This window comes from Zootoca vivipara, chromosome 14 (genome assembly GCF_963506605.1).
Source record: "Zootoca vivipara chromosome 14, rZooViv1.1, whole genome shotgun sequence".
Taxonomy (NCBI): Eukaryota; Metazoa; Chordata; class Lepidosauria; order Squamata; family Lacertidae; genus Zootoca; species Zootoca vivipara.
This window is the reverse complement of record NC_083289.1, coordinates 6,286,337-6,306,334: the sequence shown is the minus strand read 5'-3', so window position 1 is coordinate 6,306,334 and position 19,998 is coordinate 6,286,337. Positions and strand designations below refer to the sequence as shown.

General features: G+C 45.4%; 2 protein-coding genes across 3 annotated transcripts in view; one reads left to right on the top strand and one right to left on the bottom strand.

Moving 5' to 3' along the window:
• The window catches only part of LIPC (lipase C, hepatic type), a 66,426-nt gene extending 51,422 nt beyond the window's left edge, over positions 1-15,004 (top strand). The window contains exons 4-9 of the mRNA XM_035132173.2: positions 680-797; positions 2,921-3,154; positions 4,458-4,700; positions 10,464-10,584; positions 11,748-11,966; positions 13,152-15,004. Coding sequence (XP_034988064.2) covers positions 680-797; positions 2,921-3,154; positions 4,458-4,700; positions 10,464-10,584; positions 11,748-11,966; positions 13,152-13,251 — 1,035 coding nt within the window. The 3' untranslated portion in view covers positions 13,252-15,004. The remainder of the gene's footprint in view (positions 1-679; positions 798-2,920; positions 3,155-4,457; positions 4,701-10,463; positions 10,585-11,747; positions 11,967-13,151) is intronic.
• Positions 15,005-17,311: 2,307 nt separating this feature from the next.
• Positions 17,312-19,998, bottom strand: part of ADAM10 (ADAM metallopeptidase domain 10) — a 48,701-nt gene continuing 46,014 nt past the window's right edge. For both annotated transcript variants that reach the window (XM_035132174.2, XM_035132175.2), the window contains exon 16: positions 17,312-19,641. In XM_035132174.2, the coding sequence (XP_034988065.2) occupies positions 19,547-19,641 (95 nt within the window). In that variant the 3' untranslated portion in view covers positions 17,312-19,546. The remainder of the gene's footprint in view (positions 19,642-19,998) is intronic.

The following is a 19,998-nucleotide window of genomic DNA, read 5'->3' as shown; positions in this document are numbered from 1 at the left end:
GCAACATGTGGAGAACAGCAGGTTGGGAAGGCTGAGTGAGAGTGTCACACGTAGACTGGGGAGACCCAGGTTCAAATCATATTGCAAGTTGCATATTATAAGTCATATTGTGAAAAAGTAAATGCAACTATCTCAGTCAGTAGAGCAGGAGACTCTTAAACTCAGGGTCGTGGGTTTGAGCATTGGGCAAAAGATTCCTGCAATGCAGGGGCTTGGACAAGATGACGCTCACGATCCCCTTCCAATTCTATGATTCTAAGTGCAATTAACCATCATCATCATCATCATCCCCACTCAGCCATGAAGCACCCTGTTTGACCCTGAACTAGTTGCTCACACCTACTTTCTAGGGTCATTGTGAGGATAAAATAGCCTTGGAGGAACAGCTGAGATTCTAATGGAACAAATAAAAAAACCCAACTGGGAGGTTCTCCTGGGCAAACTCCATTGAAATGAATGGGAGCAATGCAAGAGCACAACTGTACTGTTCCAATGGGGCTTACACAAGAGAACTTCCCACCAAATTGTGCCCCATGCTCATGAGTGGGAGAGACTGAGGTCAGTTAGATTCCCATCTCGGGCACCCAAATGTCTTGCGCCAGCCCCAGGTTAAGCCTGCAACAACAATGCATGCTCCGCATTTTGCCTGCACTTTACATGGCTGCTGGATATCTTCCAGGAATCTGTCCAGTTCTCCAGAGGCAATGCTCACCTGATTGGGTACAGCCTTGGCGCTCATGTCTCTGGTTTTGCCGGCAGCTACATTAGGGGTGCAAGGAAGATTGGCAGAATTACAGGTAAGAAGCACCCCTGGGGGGGAAGGGCCATTGTAGCACAGCAGTAGAACAGCTGCTTTGTGTGCAGAACGCCCTGGGTACAATCCCTGACAGCATCTCCAGGTAGGGCTGTGAAAGAACCCTGCCCAGAATCCTGGAGAGCTGCTGCCAGTCTGTGTAGACACAGTTGAGCTAGATAGACCAGTGGTCTGACTCCATATAAGGCAGCTACCTGTCTTAAACCCCTCAGTCAAAACCAAGGTGGATAACTTTTTCCAGCCTGCATTCTCTTCTGGGGATGGGGTGAGGGGACATCCCCATACCCCATTCAGTAGAAAAAGAGAGTAATGAATGTAAAGTTTACTTTTATACACTAGGATAATTTCTATACATACCCACACACCTGTATGCAAAATCAATTATCAGCTAATAATATTAATTAGGTTTTCTGCCATACGCTTCCTGTTTTAAGGCATAGCTTACTGTACATGTTTGGGAACAAAAATCATTTCGCTTCATTCAACAGTAAGTACCTGTGAATCAGAATCAGAATAATCTTTATTTGCGTCAGCCACCATCCATAGCAATAAAATAAAATACAATGTACAGAAGATAAAGGTAAAAAATTATAAAATACATTTTGGGGGTTTAGATCAATAATCAAATGACAGATCTTATTCTAGTTGCCCCCGCTAAAAACTTTTCAGTTTTTGCTGTCACCTGTTCATCTTGAACTGCCAAAAGAAAGGACACTGTAGCAATGGACAATAGTAGAGGGGTGATAACCTCACTCCTCAGCGCCTGTGGTGTTGGTCCTGGGCTGGGCAGGATAATGTCTAGAAAGCATCTCTGTAGCATTTGCTCATATTTGACAGCTGCAAGAAAACCTCAGTGCTCAGAACTAATTGCACCCAGAACAATGGTTGTCTTGCCTTCTGATGTGCATTTTGTTGAAGTTGCTCCTATTGTGACTTGTCACATTAATGAGAGCTCTTACGACGCTCATTGTAGGGTCTGGGAAAATTCTCGTAGATTTCATGGGACTGAGAAATAGGGGCTTTCAAGTGAGCAAGCCACATGCAAACAATGCTTGCATCAAAGATGAGAAAGTGCTGGGTTCTGTCTTGGGCCTGGTGTGTAAAAAGGGCCCAAGCCCAACAGGCTCCCAGTCATAGAAGCAGGCCCCATCATTTCTGCAATTAAATAATCATATTCCAAATGCTTCCAGGAAGTCTAGAACAGTGCAGAATTCCTGCTTAGGAGGAATTAGTGCAAAGGAGACCTCTTGCAAAATGAAAGCTGCCTTGAATAGCTTCATTCATAGCAACCTATCTCCACATCTTTCATGGCTATCTACCCCCTTCTTTGAACCCAGTTACACAATAGGCTGCTGTGTGTTTTCTGTGTCAAAGAGATGCCTTCCAAAAACATGAGGAGGAGCAACAATGAAAGGTTGAGTGGATGGAAAAGACAGAGCAAAAGTAGGGGGCAGTCTGATTACTCCCCTGTCCCTGCTCCACCTGCTTGATTTTGTTAAGCCACGAGCGAGCGCTGCTCCCAGGCCAGAAGTGAGAATGGTGGTGCTTTGTTCTACAGGTGAGGCAGAAGCAAAACTTGAGGAGGGTCTTCAGCAGAGGAACTTTTGGTGCAGCTCCCATAAACATCACTTCCAGACTGAGGCTTGGAAAGATGGAGCCATTTGGGATTTTCCACCTCGGGGGAAATCAAGGGCTAACAGTGCTCTCCTCCCCACACTTTTACTGAAACTTTGCAGAACCCCTCACCATGTCTATGACACCTTTGCCCTGTTCCCTGTGTTATCATTAGAATAATAATAATTATTATCATTTATTGCCTGCCTTTCACCCCAGGATCCCAGGGCCTGTTACAACATTAAAGCACAATGTTCAAAACAGTTACCGGTAGTAAAAACTTGCAATTACAAAAATATGGTGTGATTTCTGCAGGCAAAGCACATGCTCTACCACTGAGCTATGACCCACCACCTCCATTGCCCCTACTCTCCCCCTCTTGGAGGCATTGAACTTTACATCATGAGATGGGCGGAAGTCTCTGTACCCTGTCAACGGGCACAGTCTGGAGATGGTGCCCTCATCACAAGCCCTGGTTTGCATTTCCTACAGGGCTTGACCCGGCTGGCCCTCTCTTTGAAGGCATGTCCCCAACAGACCGCTTATCACCAGATGACGCAGACTTTGTCGATGCCATCCACACCTTCACCCAGCAGCAAATGGGCCTCAGCGTTGGCATCAAGCAGCCTGTTGCTCACTTTGACTTCTACCCCAATGGAGGGACTTTTCAGCCTGGATGCCACATCATGCATGTCTATAACCACATAGTGCAGTATGGAATTACAGGTAAGGAACATTACAAATGTAAGAAGCGCCCTGCTGGATCACGTTAGTGGCCCCTCAGCATCCTGTTCTCACAGAGGCCAGCCAGGAAGAGAGAAGGAGGTGTGGCAATGTTGGGGCTCTGCAGGGTGAGGCCCACAAGTGTGCCTGCCGCCATCCCACACTTTCAGCACTCCTCCTCCCCACCCCATAATATACTGTTGCATCCCATACACACCCTTAGGCAAAATCGTCTCCCACAGGATCTGTGCATGTGATATTTCCACAGCTTTGAAGGAGATTATTGTTATAGCCTGGTGCAGTAAAACCGACAATGAGTCCTGTGGCCCCTTAAAGGCTGACAGTTTTAATGTTGCTGAAGCTGTTGAGGAGCAGAGCTCCCTTCATGCAAAATGTGCAAAAGAGCACCCCCTTCTCTTGAGTGAAATGGATTGAATTCCAAAGTTTACAGGCGGGTGTGCTTGGAACTGTGGGGAGGCCCAAGCAAGAGAACAGGATGGGGTGTCCTTAGTGCTTCTAAGCATCAGCTGAAAGAGCTTCAGGATCCCCATAGTGGCAATGTCCCTGTGCCTTGACCCCGTAGCACTCCTGTCCCCAATTCCTATTGCCTTTTCTCCTGCTGTTCCCCTCATTCAGTCTTGGCCCACAAACAGAACACAGGCTGCCAACCAGCTGCCCCCACCTTCCTGGATTTTTCTGCCTCTGCCATTAGAGCCTGGCATTTTCCCAAGATGCAAAGAGAGGGAGAGGACTGGACTTCTGGCTGCTGCTCCTGTTGCTTGGCACTGAGAGAGCCTCTGCCTCGCTGCTGCCCTTCCTAAGGGGATGGGGTCTCCGGGATGGTCTCCCTGCGGGCAAAAGTTCTGGAGTTCCTCAAGTAGCCCTTCCTCTTCATCAGTGCCAGATTTAGGGTGGTGCAGGTGGTTCCCTGAGGGGGTGCAAATTTGAGACAATCCATAATTGAGAGGATCCATTTGGGAATGCCAAATTTTGGCCTTGCACATGGCGCCATATCATAAAAGATTGCTGAAATCGGATCCTGTCTTCATCTTCCTTTCAGCCTGTCTCCTGGCTCTGCTGATGGAATAATTCAAGAGCAGCAGCGGGTGGTTTATTCTTGAATTCATCCCTGGGATATAGATAGCTGGCTCTGTCCTTCAAATTGGTGCTGGTAGGAGGGGGCTTGTCGGAAGAGGGACATGGCAGCAGAGTGCTGGGGGAGAAGAGACCAGGTTGGGAGCTCTTCTCATTCTCTATGAACAAGAGATCACAGAAGCGCTCGGTCTGCTGCCCTGTTTTTGTGCAGGTCTGGCTCAGACCGTGAAGTGTGCACACGAAAGGTCCGTCCACCTGTTCATCGACTCCCTGTGGCACAACAACCAGAATATCAAGGGCTACTGGTGCAAAGACATGCAGACCTTTGACAAGGGCCGGTGCCTCAGCTGCAGGGCAAAGAGGTGCAACATCCTGGGCTACCATATTCGGAAGGAGAGGGTCCCCGGCAGCCGGCAGCTGTTCCTGAAGACGCGAGCCCAGGTGCCTTTCAAAGGTTGGTGCGAGCAGATGAGGAGGGAGCAAGAGATTGCAGCCATGTCTCCTGTGAAGCCAAGGCAGGCAACGTCTATCTGTGCTTGCACAACATGTGGATTTAGGTGTGTCTCTATGGGAGGATCATAGGCGTAGCCAGGATTTTTGTTGGGGGGCGGGGCAAGCTTTTCGTTGTGGGGGCAGAACCTCAGTTAGCTAGCTTTGTATTTTTTATCAATTTAGGGGGAGCAGCTGCACCTCCCTGACACCCCCCCCCCGGCTATGCCCATGGTGACGGTTGAACCAGAGTTTGGCAGCCCTGATATGAAGAACCACCCTTCTTGGGCCTCTGGCTGGAGACAGACTCGCCAGGTGTGCTATCTCAGGATGGAAAGGGGCAGGGGTGGGGACAGGTTAAGAAAAACGCAAAGAGGATTGTCAGATCTGCAGGCTTCCATTACTCAGTGGTTCTGATGAATTTGAGAAAAAACAGGCCATGCCAGTGTATTTGCCCAGAGAGGGCCATAAATGACCTCCTCCTTTGATGGCACTCCAGATTTTATTTGGAATTTGTCTGCAGACAAACAGTCACTCACATTGGCCTTGTTTTTAAAGTGTAGGCAGCTGGAGAGTTTGGGCATTTTCAAGGTGATAATGTGGCTTATTGTGGGAGATTAGCAGCAAAAGCTAACAAATGCATATTCTTGCTACTTAGTTTGAGAAGGGGTTAAGCCCACAGAGCTGTATTGCTGATAGGTGGGCCATAGAAATACAGTTGGTTGAGAGGGCTCTGGGTGATGTCATTCCTGCCTCCTCTCCTGGAGAGGAAGGAACATATAGTGCTCCCTGTTCCTCACCCTCTCCCTTTGACTAGCCATGGATGCAGACATGCCTCTGTTTGCTCCAGCTTCGAGCAGATGCCTGAAGCTGGTTATCCTGTAAATATAAAGATTTTGCCTGAATAGTTGCTACTGCTACTGTTGCTGTGAACCAACACATGATTATAAAGTAAGTAAATATAATTTTAAACTTACTTTACAAGTTGCTGCCTGATTCTTAGTTAAGTAGGGTAAGGAAGGGAGAGCAAGCTTACTTCATAGCTGGACCTGTCCAATGGAAGGCTTTATAGTCTAATTTCTATGCTTTTATTTTTGCTGCCAAAGATGGGATTTTGAAACTCTGTTGAACCCACACATGTGGGTGCCTGGAGGGATAAATTGCAATTAATATATCCTCTCCTACCCATTAAAACCACTCCCACACTTATTGTCCCTCCCATGGGGGGGTAGGGTGCATTCCCTGCCCCCCTCTCCTGCCCTCCTGCCTCTAACTGCTCTGACTGCCTTCCAAATTGAGGCTTGCAAAACTCCAAAACAGAACACAGCCTACTAGTCATGTGAGTCTGTTCTTCACTATCATAGTTGTTATTAGAGAAATTCTACCCAACATTTTACTCAAAGTTATGTACAGAGGGACAACAACATACAGTTGTCCAATCCAGAATAAAAGCAGGTAAGTATTACATCACTTTTTTGGGGGGGGAAGGACTACTAATTGCCATTGAACATTATTTTAAATAACAGCCTCATACTAAACAGAGCAGAGTCAACCCGCCTCAAACAGTAATTCTAAACTATGAAAGGCTTGACTTTGTTACAGAAGACGCTCAGCAGCCAGGCTTGCGTTTTCACCCAAAAGAGCAGCTTCCACCAGAGGCGTGGCAAACCTAGGTGACACCCGGTGCAGATTTTTTTTTTGTCACACCCCCGCTTACAGCCAGGGTGGGAGGGGCAGCTCACCGTAAGTGGCTCCTGCTTTGCCACTTTGCTGCAGCAAACCGGGGAGGGAGGCAGGGCGGGGGAGCTGTGGCTCCCGTCCGCCCCTCCCTGGCTTGCTAAAAAGCAGCAAAGCAGGAGCCGCTTACGGTGAGCCAGGGAGGCTGGGAGGATCCTCTACATCAGGGGTTCTCAAACTAAGGCCCAGGGGCCGGGTGCGGCCCAATTGCCTTCTAAATCCGGCTCGCGAACAGTCTGGGAATCATCATATTTTTACATGAGTAGAATGTGTCATTTTATTTAAAATGCACCTCTGGGTTATTTGTGGGGCCTGCCTGGTGTTTTTACATGAGTAGAATGTGTCCTTTTATTTAAAATGCATCTCTGGGTTATTTGTAGGGCATAGGAATTTGTTCATATTTTTTTTCAAAATATAGTCCAGCCCCCCCACAAGGTCTGAGGGACAGTGGACCGGCCCCCTGCTGAAAAAGTTTGCTGACCCCTGCTCTACATGCAGCTGTGGCAGCGCGATGGCTGCTTGCACTGCTGGGGCCGGGCGCCGCCTTGTCATCCCTTGCTACTGGGAGCGCACTGCCCCCCCCGCCCCGTTGCAACGCACTGGCTTCCACTTTTGCTGTGCCCCTGCTGCAGATAAGGAGAGCCTGGTGGATCAGGCCAGTATCCCATCTAGTCCAGCATCTTCGCCTCACAGTGACCACCCAGATCATAGCTGCCAAGTTATCCCTTTTTTTAAGGGATTTTCCCTTATGCTGAATAGGCTTCCTCATGAGAAAAGGGAAAACTTGGCAGCTATGACCCAGATGTTTGTGGGACACCAGCAAGCAAGACCTGAGCACAGGAGTCACTCCCCCCTCCTGTGGTTTCCAGCTACTGGCATTCAACAGCAACCACTTCCTCTGACTGTGGAGGCAATGCATAACCATCATGGCTAGCAGCCACCAATAACCATAAATTTGTCTAATTTAAAGCCATCCAAGTTGGTGGCATTGATGTTTCCCATGGGAGCGAGTTCCACAGTTTAACTCAGTGTTTCTCAACCAGTGTGCCTCCAGATGTTTTGGGACTACAATTCCCATCATTCCTGACCACTGGTCTTGCTAGCTAGGGATGATGGGAGTTGTAGTCCCAAAACATCTGGAGGCACACTGGTTGAGAAACACTGGTTTAACTCTGCACGGCATGAAGAAGTACTTCCACTGAAAAGTCCCTCCTGCCTGGTGTAAGGGCCCAGCTGGGCTGAATTGAACAAAGGAGAAAGGTCAGAGATTCTAATCAATCATGCTAGTTTGCATTTACATGGCATTTCAGACTGTTCCAAGTGGTCCTAAACATCATCATCATCATCATTTGAATTTATATACCGCCCTATACCCAGGGGTCTCATGGCGGTTCACAGAATGAAATCAAGATAGAAAATCACAAAATATCTAATAAAAATAAAAACAACAATCCTATAGCCACCCCCCCCCCCAATTTTTTTTTTAAGGGCATAGGATGTAAATCGGATCAACCAAAGGCCTGGTTACAAAGGAACATTTTTGCCTAGTGCCTAAAGGTGTATACAGTGGAACCTCGGTTTATGAACACCTCGGTTTACGAATTTTCAGTTTACGGATTAATTCACTTTCCATTACTTTCAATGGGAAAGTTCGCTTCAGTTTATGAATGCTTCAGTTTATGAACAGACTTCTGGAACCAATTGTGTTCATAAACCGAGGTACCACTGTAATGAAGACGCCAGGCGAACTTCCCTGGGGAGAGCATTCCACAGATGGGGAGCCACTGCAGAGAAGGCCGGTTCTCATGTTGCCACCCTCCAGACCTCTTAAGGAGGTGGCACATGAAGGAGGGCCTCAGAAGATAATCTCAGGGTCCAGGTAGGTTCATATGGAAAGAGGCAGTCCTTGAGATATTGTGGTCCTGAGACATTTTAAGGCTTTATAGGTAAAAACCAGCACTTTGAATTGCCCCTGGAAACTAATTGGTAGCCAGTGCAGTCGGACCAGGATCGGTGTAATATTCTCAAACCGTAAGCAACCTGGCTGCTGAATTCTGCACCAGCTGAAATTTCCGAACCATCTTCAGAGGCAGCCCTACGTATAACACATTGCGGTAATCTAACATTGAAGTTACCAGAGCATAGACAACAGTTGTTAGGCTATCCCTGTCCAGATAGGGGTGTAGCTGGGGCACCAACTGAAGCTGATGGAAGGCACTATGGGCCACTGAGTCAACCTGAGCCTCAAGTGACAACAAAGGATCCAGGAGTACCCCCAAGCTACAAACCTGCTCCTTCAGGGGAAGTGTAACCCCATCAAGAGCAGGTAACCTCCCACCCATCTGGTCTAGCACCCACTAACAGTGCCTCAGTTTTATCTGTTTGAGCTTCAGTTTGTTGGCTCTCATTCAGTCCATTACCGAGCCAAGACACTGGTCCAGCACTTCCACTGCCTCACCTGCAGATGTAAAGGAGAGATTATCTTGGTCCTCCTTGCATCATCCATGTAAGGTGGGTCAAAATTATTGTCCCCAAGTTGCACCCTGAAGTTAAAAGCTGGCAAGTTGCCAAAGGTTTCCTGAACTTATGAAATAGAGACCTGACATTCAAATGCAGTGTGACTTCATGACTCACAGCTCAGACCTGGCCGGGGAGGGATTAGTGGAAGCAAGACCCTCCCTCCCCTGAGGCCCAGCACTGCTCTTCCCCCACTCGGCATCCACCCTGAGATCTGCTTGCTGGGGCTGGTGCCGCCACCATTGAAATAAAAGACATTTTGAGAATGTCAAGTTATCCGAAAGGTCAAGGCATGGAACAAGAGCAGCCTTTCATCATAGGCAACAGAGAATAACAGGGCAGCTATTATTCCTGGGCCTGTCAAATGATCTGGTATGACTTTCCTCAAACCGCTGCAGCGATCATGTGAGAATGCCAGATAGGAACAACAAAACCACACACCAGAACATGGATGCATTTTGCAAATGATTAAAGCAATCAGGGATTCAAGGCTGAACCCAACGAGGAGTTCCTCTGCACAAGCGCTACCCCCTGCCTTGAAAACAAGAGAAAGGTCAATGCTGGCTTCAGGCTTTCTTTTTTGGGGGGGTCTTTGGGAAATATATTCTGAATGCCCCCCTTTTCTCAGTGAGTTTATCCACTTGCTACCATTGTTGCCGGCTACTGCAGTTGCTCCTCTGCCCCATCATTATTACTGCCTGTGTCTTCCTACCAGCCAGTGCCATTGAAGGCCAACATGGCAGTTGTTTGTGTGCCAGAGTGCGAGGCAAGCCAGCCAGCCAGCCAGTTGCAACAGTGGTGAGGAGGAACCAGTCCATGGAGGGGGTCATGAATGGGTGCCCTACCATGTTGACCCTGGAAAGGATGACCCTTTAGGATGATAGATGGCATAATCTATATTCTTACAACATCTGAAGGGCAACACGTTGTGGAATGGTGCACTAGATAAAGCAAACAAACTGAATTATTTTATGGGAGAACCACTGCATTTCTTTTTTTATACCATTTTATTGATCTGAATTTTCAGCTAAAGATTCAAACATCCTGTTGCATTTGCAATGGGATAGGGGTGGGCAACCTTTGTGGCCCAGCAGGCCAGATTTTATCTCCTCCCACACTATAGGCCAACTGTGATAGATGGGTGGCCCCAGCCCCCAGCTGTTAAGCATCTGACATCATGATGACATCAGGCAACTGATAGTTTGGCAGTCCTACCCACTGGTTAAAGTTGGTCTGAGGGGTGCGAGGAGGGGCGTCTGCATTGTCAGCACATTCCCCACAGGAAACCTCCTGGTGAAGCAGCACCCAGCAGGATTGAACCCTGTCCTCCCCCATCTGAATGAGAGGTGGCTTTGGCCTTGTGGATCCCCTAGCAGGCCAAGATTGCCCCTGGAGTAGGGAGAAAGAAGACAGCCAGAGAGTACCTGTAAAGGCAGGTGCATATTTTCAGCCAGTGGTTTCCTCCTTTCCACAGTTCATCACTATCAGTTCAAGTTCCGTTTCATCAACGAATTCAAAGAGAGGCAAATAGACCCAACATTCACAATCTCACTGACAGGCAGCAAAGACAACGTTGAAAACCTCTCCATCACTTTGTGAGTACTGGATAATATTGTTGCTGTTGTTTTTATTTTATTTTTTATTAAATTTCTATACCATCTTCAACCAAGGATCACAGGACAGTTTGCAAAATAAAAATGCAAAAGTATATAACATTGTAACAAACAATAACAACCTACCCTACAGTTTTCAAAGACCATAGATTGTTTAATTAGCCAAATTAAATGCTGAATTATAAGCCAAATTAACACCGAGTGTGCTCCTTTACTGTGCTGGATATAGAATCTATCTTTGAAACCAATATGTGTGTGTATCAGCTCAGAGAGGAGCGTGGGCGATACAAAATATTTTTGTGTAGAATAGGGGTGGGGAGCCTTCAGCCCACAGCCCACACCTGGCCAGCCAAAGATTCAAATTTGGCCCACAAGGACATTAATCCTAATCCAAGCCCATCTCACACCTGACATCATGTGTGGGGCAGGTAGAGACACTGCTGCCACTACAGTTGGGAGCTTTAAAAGTGCACTGGAAAAGGAAACCAAGAAAAGCAGGCAGCTTCAGTTTGCCCGCCAGTCAGCTGATGCTTTTTGCCAGCACTCACTTCCTGCTGGATTGCTGCACGTCTTACCTCCCCCACATTAAGCAGCTCATCCAGGCTGGTACCCCACCCTGCTTCCTTGCTTATCTGCGTGGCTGCCGACAACAGCCTTACACTTTTATGTATATAGGAAGATAATATGGATCAACAGAGCTACCTGCATTTTTGGTCACTCATTGGGAGCACAGCTTTAAGGGTAATCACAATGAGCTCCTGGACATCCAAACTGACCACCGTGTTTGCTATCCTTTGTATCACATATTCCTCACATGGTCTCCATTTTGGGGGCGGGGGGTTGGCTGGATAGTTACTTGACTTACTGATACTATTTTGTATTGACTCTGTAAATTGATTTTGTTTATATTACTGTAGGTTAAGTATTGAACTGGTGTTATCAGTGAAGTTCATTTGACATATAGCAAGCATGATTGGGTGGGAAAGAGACCCAAGGATAAATAAACGAATGTGTGAATGGTGCATTGGTGTCACACATACATTTTGGGTGAATTACTCAGAGTGACTTGTCCACTGATTTCAATGGGTCTTTGCCTTGTATGATGCTTGGATTGTTGCTTTCTCTCTCTCCAACTCTTCCTTAAGAGTCGAAGGCATTACAGGGAATAAAACATACACTTTTCTTGTCCCTCTGGAAATCGATATTGGTGAGCTGATGATGATCAAGCTGAAGTGGGAAGGGATTGCAATTTGGGAAAACATCTGGAACACGGTTCAAACAATCATTCCATGGGGAAAGGGTGACCGCCGACTGGGACTCATCATGGAGACGATACGAGTCAAGGCAGGCGAAACTCAACAGAAGTAAGTGTCATGGGACAAAGAGGGAGGACTGCTTACAGCCCTGTTGGGTTTGGGCCATTTGAGCTAAGCTGGTGCTCTCGAGATGACTCCAGTCAACATCTTTGCTGGCCGGGGCTGATGAGAGCTAGGGGCAGCAGGTAGGCAAAGGCTGCATTAGAGGATGACCACAGCCAATTCCAGTGCTGCTTGCTTTCTGCAGCTAATGTCTTGGAGCAGGGCTAGGGCACTTGTGAGGCTCGTCATTGCTGGACAAGATCTCCCATCACCTTTCAACATTGGGCATGCTAGCTGGAGAACACCATGTCCCTCACCCTTGCTCCAAGGGACAAGCTGCCCTTCCTCTTTCAACAGCAAGGTCTGCATTTGCACTAGGATGGATTTTGCCTGCTCCCCCCCCCCAAAAAAAACACAGAGAGATTATTAAGACCCTGAATCCTGTATTACATCATAGAACACGTGTGTTCCAATTTGACAACAATATAGACAGTCCCACAGGAAAGAGGAGTCCCCCATAGTTAAGTGGCTGTGTTTTTCGGGCAGGAAGGTCAGGACTGGAAAGCATTTCCAGTTCTAAAAAGGAGCAGATCGCAGGGGGGAAAAGTATTTTTCATCTGAGGCCTTGGAAAGTTGCTCCCAGAGTAGACAGACAATGGTTGGACACAGGAAACTGCCTCATATGGTGCCTCTGACCACTGTCCCCTCTTCCTCAGCACTGCCTACTCCTTGGCTATGGCAGCCTAGGGTCTCAGACCGCAGTCCATCTAGCAAAGCAGAGCAAGATCCCAGGACCTACTGCATGCAAAACATATGCTCTAGCACAGAGCTATGGCAGAAGTGACCAATAACATGACCTGGTTTAAGACAGCTTTTCTATGTGGACTTCCTTGGCAAAGGAAGTCCAGCTGATTATCAGCCTTGCAGTGCTGCACCAGGCAATGAATCTGCTTTTGTTCTAAAGGCTGTTGCAGCTGTTATGATCATTGGCTTTCCTTGCTAATCGTCCATGTGCCCTGCTGTGTAATGATGAACTGACGCCTGTCATTGGTCTTTGAGCGTCCAGTCTAGTATTTTATGATGCCATTTTTAAACACTACACGTTCTCTTGGAGATATGACTATTACAATTAAATAAACAAGTAAAATTTTGTTTCTCCCCCTTCTCTCCCCCACCCCAATCTTCTCATAGAATGACATTCTGTTCTCAAAGCCTTGATGATTTACACCTCTATCCAGGCCAGGAGAAAATGTTTGTTAGATGTGAAGTAAGCTCCCAGCGGCTCAGGTGAGGATACAAATAAACAAGAGCCTGGAAAAACTGGCACTGCTCTTCAATCACTTTCAAGCTGTACCTTTTCTTTGGGTTTTTATTTCTTAACATCTATAATTTTTATGTATATAACATGGGTGGGGTGGGGGCACAGAAACCCCTGCTGGATCCCAAAGTTCAATTGTTTACATTTATCCCGAATGTTGACTGTGAAAACAACTAAATCAGCTGTTAAGTAGGCCAGAATATGCATATTTTATAGATAGTTAGATGGCATGGATTTTTCATTATCAGCCCACTCAATAAAGGGACATACCATTTTATACAAAAAGTTTTCTGGTCCAATCTGGTTAGGATATTTAAACACCACATCGAGATCTCGAAATTAGCAAGAATCGTTTGAGGATTATAGACACATTAAGATTAAACCCTAATGTGTGTCCCTATTTTTAAAAGTCTGGGCATTTTTATGTTCTGAGTCAACAACTTAGGCTATGGACTTAGTTCAACATTTGCCAGCCCAGTGCCCTCCTGTGCTGGCTGGGGCTGATGGGATTTGGAATTCAAAACATCTGGAGGGGGCCAGGTTGGTGAAAGCTGATTTAGTTCATAAAGCTACACCTGAAGATGACCATGTCATGATAGTATACTGTCCAGTGGGGCATTTGTGTCCTGTGCAAACTTCTTTGAAATGCTGGGGCATTTCATTACAGTGGTACCTCGTGTTACATACTGTCCCCCTTACGAATGCTTCGGGTTACGCGCTCTGCTAACCTGGAAGTAGATGCCCCTTGTTGCAAACTTTGCCCTGGGATGCGAGCAGAAGTCGCGCTCCATTCTGCAGCAGGAGGCGCCATTAGCGAAAGCGCGCCTCATGTTACAAGTGGTTTCCGGTTACGAACGGACCTCAGGAACGGATTAGGTTTGTAACCGGAGGTACCACTGTACTATAGAGAAGACTTACATAGCTGGCGATTTTGAAAGTACACTTGTATAACCCCTCCTGCACTCATATAACACCCCTTCAACAATTATTATTATTATTTATTGAATTTATATACCGCGCCATACCCGTAGGTCTCAATGAAATGGTAGAAGGCACCTTCATAATTTGGATTCCCTTTGCTATATCTAAGAGGGCTGGCCCAAGACTGTTCAGTGCTTCTAGTGAAGCACTAGAATCTGACTGGATTGGTAGCTGACTCTTCTACCAACACTGGCCATAGGACAGCATCTTCCACTCCACCCAAGGGCAGCAAGCAGGCCACATGCCATCCACACACACCCCTTCCTCTCCATCTTGCTGCTGCCTCCTGCCAAATGGGTCAAACCCAGCTAGACAGCTCTGCGGGGAAAATACTGCCCATTTGCTTCCCTTAAGAGGGAAAGCCAGTCCTGTTAGCCATACAAGCATTAGTAAAATTAAGGCTTATTTTGTGCCCATAATGTGTTTTGGGATTATAGTCTATAATTCTAACACACTATGAGCACAAGATCAAGGTTAACTTTCATACCAGCTAAATTAAAAGCAAGAATTCATTGGAATCACAGGTTTGGGTGCATGTTTAGTATGGCATGAACACATATTCCCACTTTGACCAGCATCTGCAGAAGAACAAACCACCTTCTCAACCCCATCAACAATAAGAGCTAAGGGCAGTCTTCTGCAAGGCTATGGAAGCTTCAAGTGACCAAGCTAAAGTGATAATTGAAACCACCCCATGAGCATGTGGCTAGTATAAAGGCCAGCCCAAGACGTTTTGTTCTCTGAGACAAGACCAAACACCATTGATGGAACAAAGCCCTCCACTGCATCTGACAGCAACAGGCTTGCTTAGGGGGCACTGGGCATGGCACTTGAGCTTTGCCTGCTCTCCTCCCTTCAGCATCTGCTGCCTCACTCTGTGTTATAGTAGGGTCAGCCCTGGCTAGCATGGTCAACTGAAGCCATTTTCAAATTTGTAAAGTCCCCAAATGAAACACTGGTCTGAACATATTGACTATACTTACTGAAACCTTGCTTTTAAACAATGTGAACCAGAAAATAAAGTTCTGCAAACTATGGGTTTGATCCTGACTTAGCCATACTTTCTGAAATTAACGGGGCAGGTTAGCCACAGCTACTGAATGCCTAGAATCCTAAACATATACATGCTCTGCAGACGTTACGTCTGTTTAAGACTTTAAGGATTTTCACAACTTGGAAAAGGTGCTACAGCCGAGCCGTATGTTTCTGTGTAGGGCTCCAGGACTCATCACCTTTTAACTGGAGATACTAAAGATTGAACTAGGGACTGTTTGAAGGCAAAGCAGTTGCCCTATCACCAAGCTACAACCCTTAGTGCAGGGATAGGCTGCCATTGTTTTGCCACTGGGGGCTCGTCTACACTTCTGCTTGTCCCATGCCTATAGAGCAGGGGTTCAAGCGGTTTTTCCCTCACCCCACTCCTTTCTCAGAGAAAATCTGCTCTTTAGCTCTAAATTAGACCAAACATCAATCTGGAAAAACCTGAATTGCTGTTTACTCTGATTGAATGCTAAGGAAGAGTTTTCTCCAGGGCAAAGCAGTGAGACAAGAGGAAGGGTGCATGAGTCCCTGGTCTAGCCTTTATGGACTTTTACATCCCTGCCACTTTTTCCCTAAGATTCAAGAGTCGGAGTGGAATGCATTTTTTAAGCTCAAGTAAATTAAGCAACTGTTTCCATGTCTTAAGTTGCCATTTGTAATCCACATCTTTGCAAACATCTTTTGAAAACAAGCTGGACATTTTCCAATTCCACTGCCAAAGTGAAATTGTTCTTTTGGCTTGTATCCAGAGTTAAGTTCTACTGAGAATTAGGCCTGTCAATGGGCATGAGTAACAAGTCTATTTGTTTCAATGGGTCTACTTTGAGCAGAACTTCCTGGGATACAATCCTTTGTTTCCCACATAATAGGGAGTTTTCCACAAAAGAAGTCCACCAGAAGGACAGCGCTTGGAGATGAGGGAAAACATGCTAGCATGCCTATTACTCAGCCACCTTAAACAGAAACGTGCAGTAAAATTAGTTGCATCCAAAGTGCTACTTTAAAGGGACACGGGTGGCACTGTGGCCTAGGGCTTGCCGATCAGAAGGTTGGTGATTCAAATCCCCACGACGGGGTGAGCTCCCGTTGCTTGGTCCCAGCTCCTGCCAACCTAACAGTTCAAAAGCACACCAAAAAGTACAAGTAGATAAATAAGTACCGCTCCGGTGGGAAGGTGAACGGCGTTTCCGTGCGCTGCTCTGGTTTTGGTGTTCCGTTGTGCCAGAAGCGGCTTAGTCATGCTGGCCACATGAACTGTCTGCAGACAAACACCGGTTCCCTCGGCGCCGCAACCCCAGAGTCATCTGCGACTGGACTTAACTGTCATTATCAGTTTACTTGTGCAGTCCACCCACCAATGCATAGTGTCACACTAATAAAAAAAACCCTGAAAAGCACACTGGCAAAAAAGTAGAACTAGTGGTGCGTGGATTTTGGTAAACAGATTTGGAATGTAACTCTCCTTCGGATTTTGCAGTTCTGAACTTTGTGATATAGTTCTCTGCTTAAAAGTGTTCCAAAACATGTTAACAAATGCTTATTTAAGATCCAATACATTTGGAAATAACAGTGAAATAAAGCAAATACACATTTTAAAACAAAATTTGCTTGTGGGCTTTAGAAAATTCACAGAATGATGCAGTAAGGAGACAGAAGGTACTTAGGAACGCATGTGGAATTGGGCCAATCCATCCCTAAAACACGCCCCCCCCAACACACTACACACATGCACACGAGCCTCTAACCCAAACACACATTTCAATAATGCACAAATAGTTTGATAACCACACCATAGCACTGTACTGAGATACAAGTTTTAAAGGCCTGGAGGAAGCATTTGCAGATACAGCAGCAGTATGATTTGAGGCATGTTTAACTGAGACCCCTTTTTTGAGCCACACCAATAAAATGAGATCTAATAAGAAGCACAGCCTGCTTCTGGCAGTGAAATGTAGGAAGGCACATCAGAATTGACTGCCCTTCAATTCTGAGAAAGAGCTCAACCTCCAGGGTGATTTCATCAGGTCTATTTATTAATGCATTTCAAGTTTTAAAAAAAACCTTACATTTGTTTGCACAATACTTTATTTTATTTTTGCAACTTTTTAGTAAAAATTTCCAAAGTGAACCAAAAAAAAAAGGATACTGTATAAAACACAGTGGACATTAAACTGACAGTAGTATTAGATTGCAATTTGCCTTGATAATCTTGTTTTAATTTACCACACCTTAACTTGTAGTGGAGAGTTCAGTGCACTTTTCTCTTTGCAGAAAACATTAAACTTAGACCCAAAATAAAATAGGGTAGCCCGCTCTCTGCCAGGCACCCTAGCCACAGGAGAACATTACAAGCAAAGAATTTACATGTTCCAAGATCTACCACACTCAAGAAGTTAATATGAACTCTTGCAGAACAAAAGTCACCATTTTAGAAATGCAAACCTAGCTTCCAGTCTTTGCACAGTCTGAAGAACAGAACAAGAACAGAACCACCCCAAAATGTATTTTAAAATGGTTTAAAAGCAACTACAGATTTCTAACTAGTTAAGATCCTTCAGAATTATTTATAGTCTATTGGTCTGGGGGTTTCATGTACAAAATTTGTCTCTAAACCATGTACAAAAAAGCTGTAGTTTGAAAAAAGTCACCACATACTGTACAAGTTTTACAAGGAAGAGATTTCATTATATTCTTTTAACATTTTTGGCCTTGCTGGCTTGCTTCACATTATGAGAATGTGTGTGTAAACTGTATACTCTTGGAAAACAAAACCAAACCCTGGCCAACCCCTTAATAAAATTTGCTTCCCAAGCAAAGCCAGAAATATTTTTACAGCCATTTGTTCCCTAATTAGCTTGGTGCTTTTGGAAAAACAGAAGCAGTGTATCACAAGCTTGAATAATGCCCTCTTCCATTTCCTGCATAGCAGTTAAGCATATTATGACATTGCTTTTGTTTCTACTTTGTTTTAAAATGCCAATTATTTACACTCATAATAAAAACTTTGGGCCATTGTGCTGTTGAGCTTCCGGACTCCTTTAAGCGCCTTTTGTGGACATTCCCCAGCCTAAACAATTAAAACACAACTACAGCAGACTCTGCGGCAGTTACTTTTGTTTTAGTGGTTATCCTTAAGAACAGTATCATGCTGAAGAATTACCAAAATACTTAAACAAAAAAATTAAACAACTTCTCATCTCTCCCATATCTGTCAGAACTGGGAACCTAATTACCACATATTAAGACTATCAGAGCATATCAAAGAAAAGTCAGTTGCAATCTTCTGAGGAAAAATATAACACACTTGTCTTTCTACCAAAGCATGAAAAAAGAAGTCGATCATTTAACAGGCAAAGATATTTTTTTTCCTTTTTTTGGAAAATACTTATGCTGAGCTCTCAGAAATCATATATTTTACATAAAAATTAACGATGGGAACATTCTGGCATGTGCTATCCCCAGGACAGCAGCGGCACAATGCGAGAGAGAAAGCACAACCCAGGGAGAACTTTTCCTACACAAGCCCCCTTTGGATCAGAGCAGAGCTTCGTTCATTTTAGTGGGGCTTGTGCAGGATGAGCAATCTGGGTTTTGCATCCAGAGTGAATGTTAGCAGTAATTCTGAGCATAATATAGATACATTTAAAAAAGGATCCGATCCGATTCACAATTCCTGCATAAAGCATTACAGAATCCAGACTTTTATACACCTTCAACCTCTGTTATCCTGAGTATGTCAATTAAACAGTAATTTCTTCATTAAGAGCGTAAAAGGTTTATAATACAAAGAAACATCCATATTGCAATTCTCTTGTTTTACAATTGCACACAGAAGTACAGGTGTACATTAGAAATACAATGTCTGCATATAACGTTTTATGTACATTGGCAAAGTAATGTCTCCAATGTCTAGCTTCCTAGCCTCAACAGTTGAAAAATATATGCTTTAATTCATGTGAAGAGGAGTTTCACAAGAGCCATGTTTGCCTCCAAGTGAAGAAAAGGCAACAACGAAGAGCACAGGGAGGAGAAGGACGAAATCATGGTGCTGAAGACGGTCAAAAATCCGCTTCTCTTTTTGGGCAGGGAAATGTGAGCATTGAACATCTCCACATCTTGCCTTTTTTTCTTTCTTCTGCTTTTTAGTTGAAAGTTAGACCAGGGACAATGACTTAATATAGGTTTTCTTTGGAGTGAAATTTTTCCCACTGTAGGCACTAGGAAGAACCAAGGCAAAAAGCAGCACTTAACGTCTCATGTGTCCCATCTGATAACTCTCTCGGGGCCTCTGGCGTGGAGGAGGCTGAGCTGTTTGGGGCGGTCTCCTTCGCTTCAAAGTGCCTACAGAAAAAAGCATAGTTTTAAAAAGCATATTGCCTGTTTAGAGACCAGCCAAAACCTAAGGCTCAATGTGCTATATGCAAATGTGCAAGGCCTTTGATTGCCTATCTAATGTAAGAACAAAGATGCCAAGCACAGAGCACCCAAGGTCAGTTCTCCCTCTTCCTGCAAAACATCAGGGTGGTGGTACATTAAACAAAGGAAAAGCAATACAAAACAAAACAATGGTTGAGGCAACATTTTATGCAACTGCAAAGGCCTGTCTGCGTAAGTAAGTTGTCAGGAGAAGCCTGAAAGTCAAAATGCCTGCTCAGTTTCTGCTGGTGGAGTGCTCCGCAGCATGGGACTGGTGGTGAC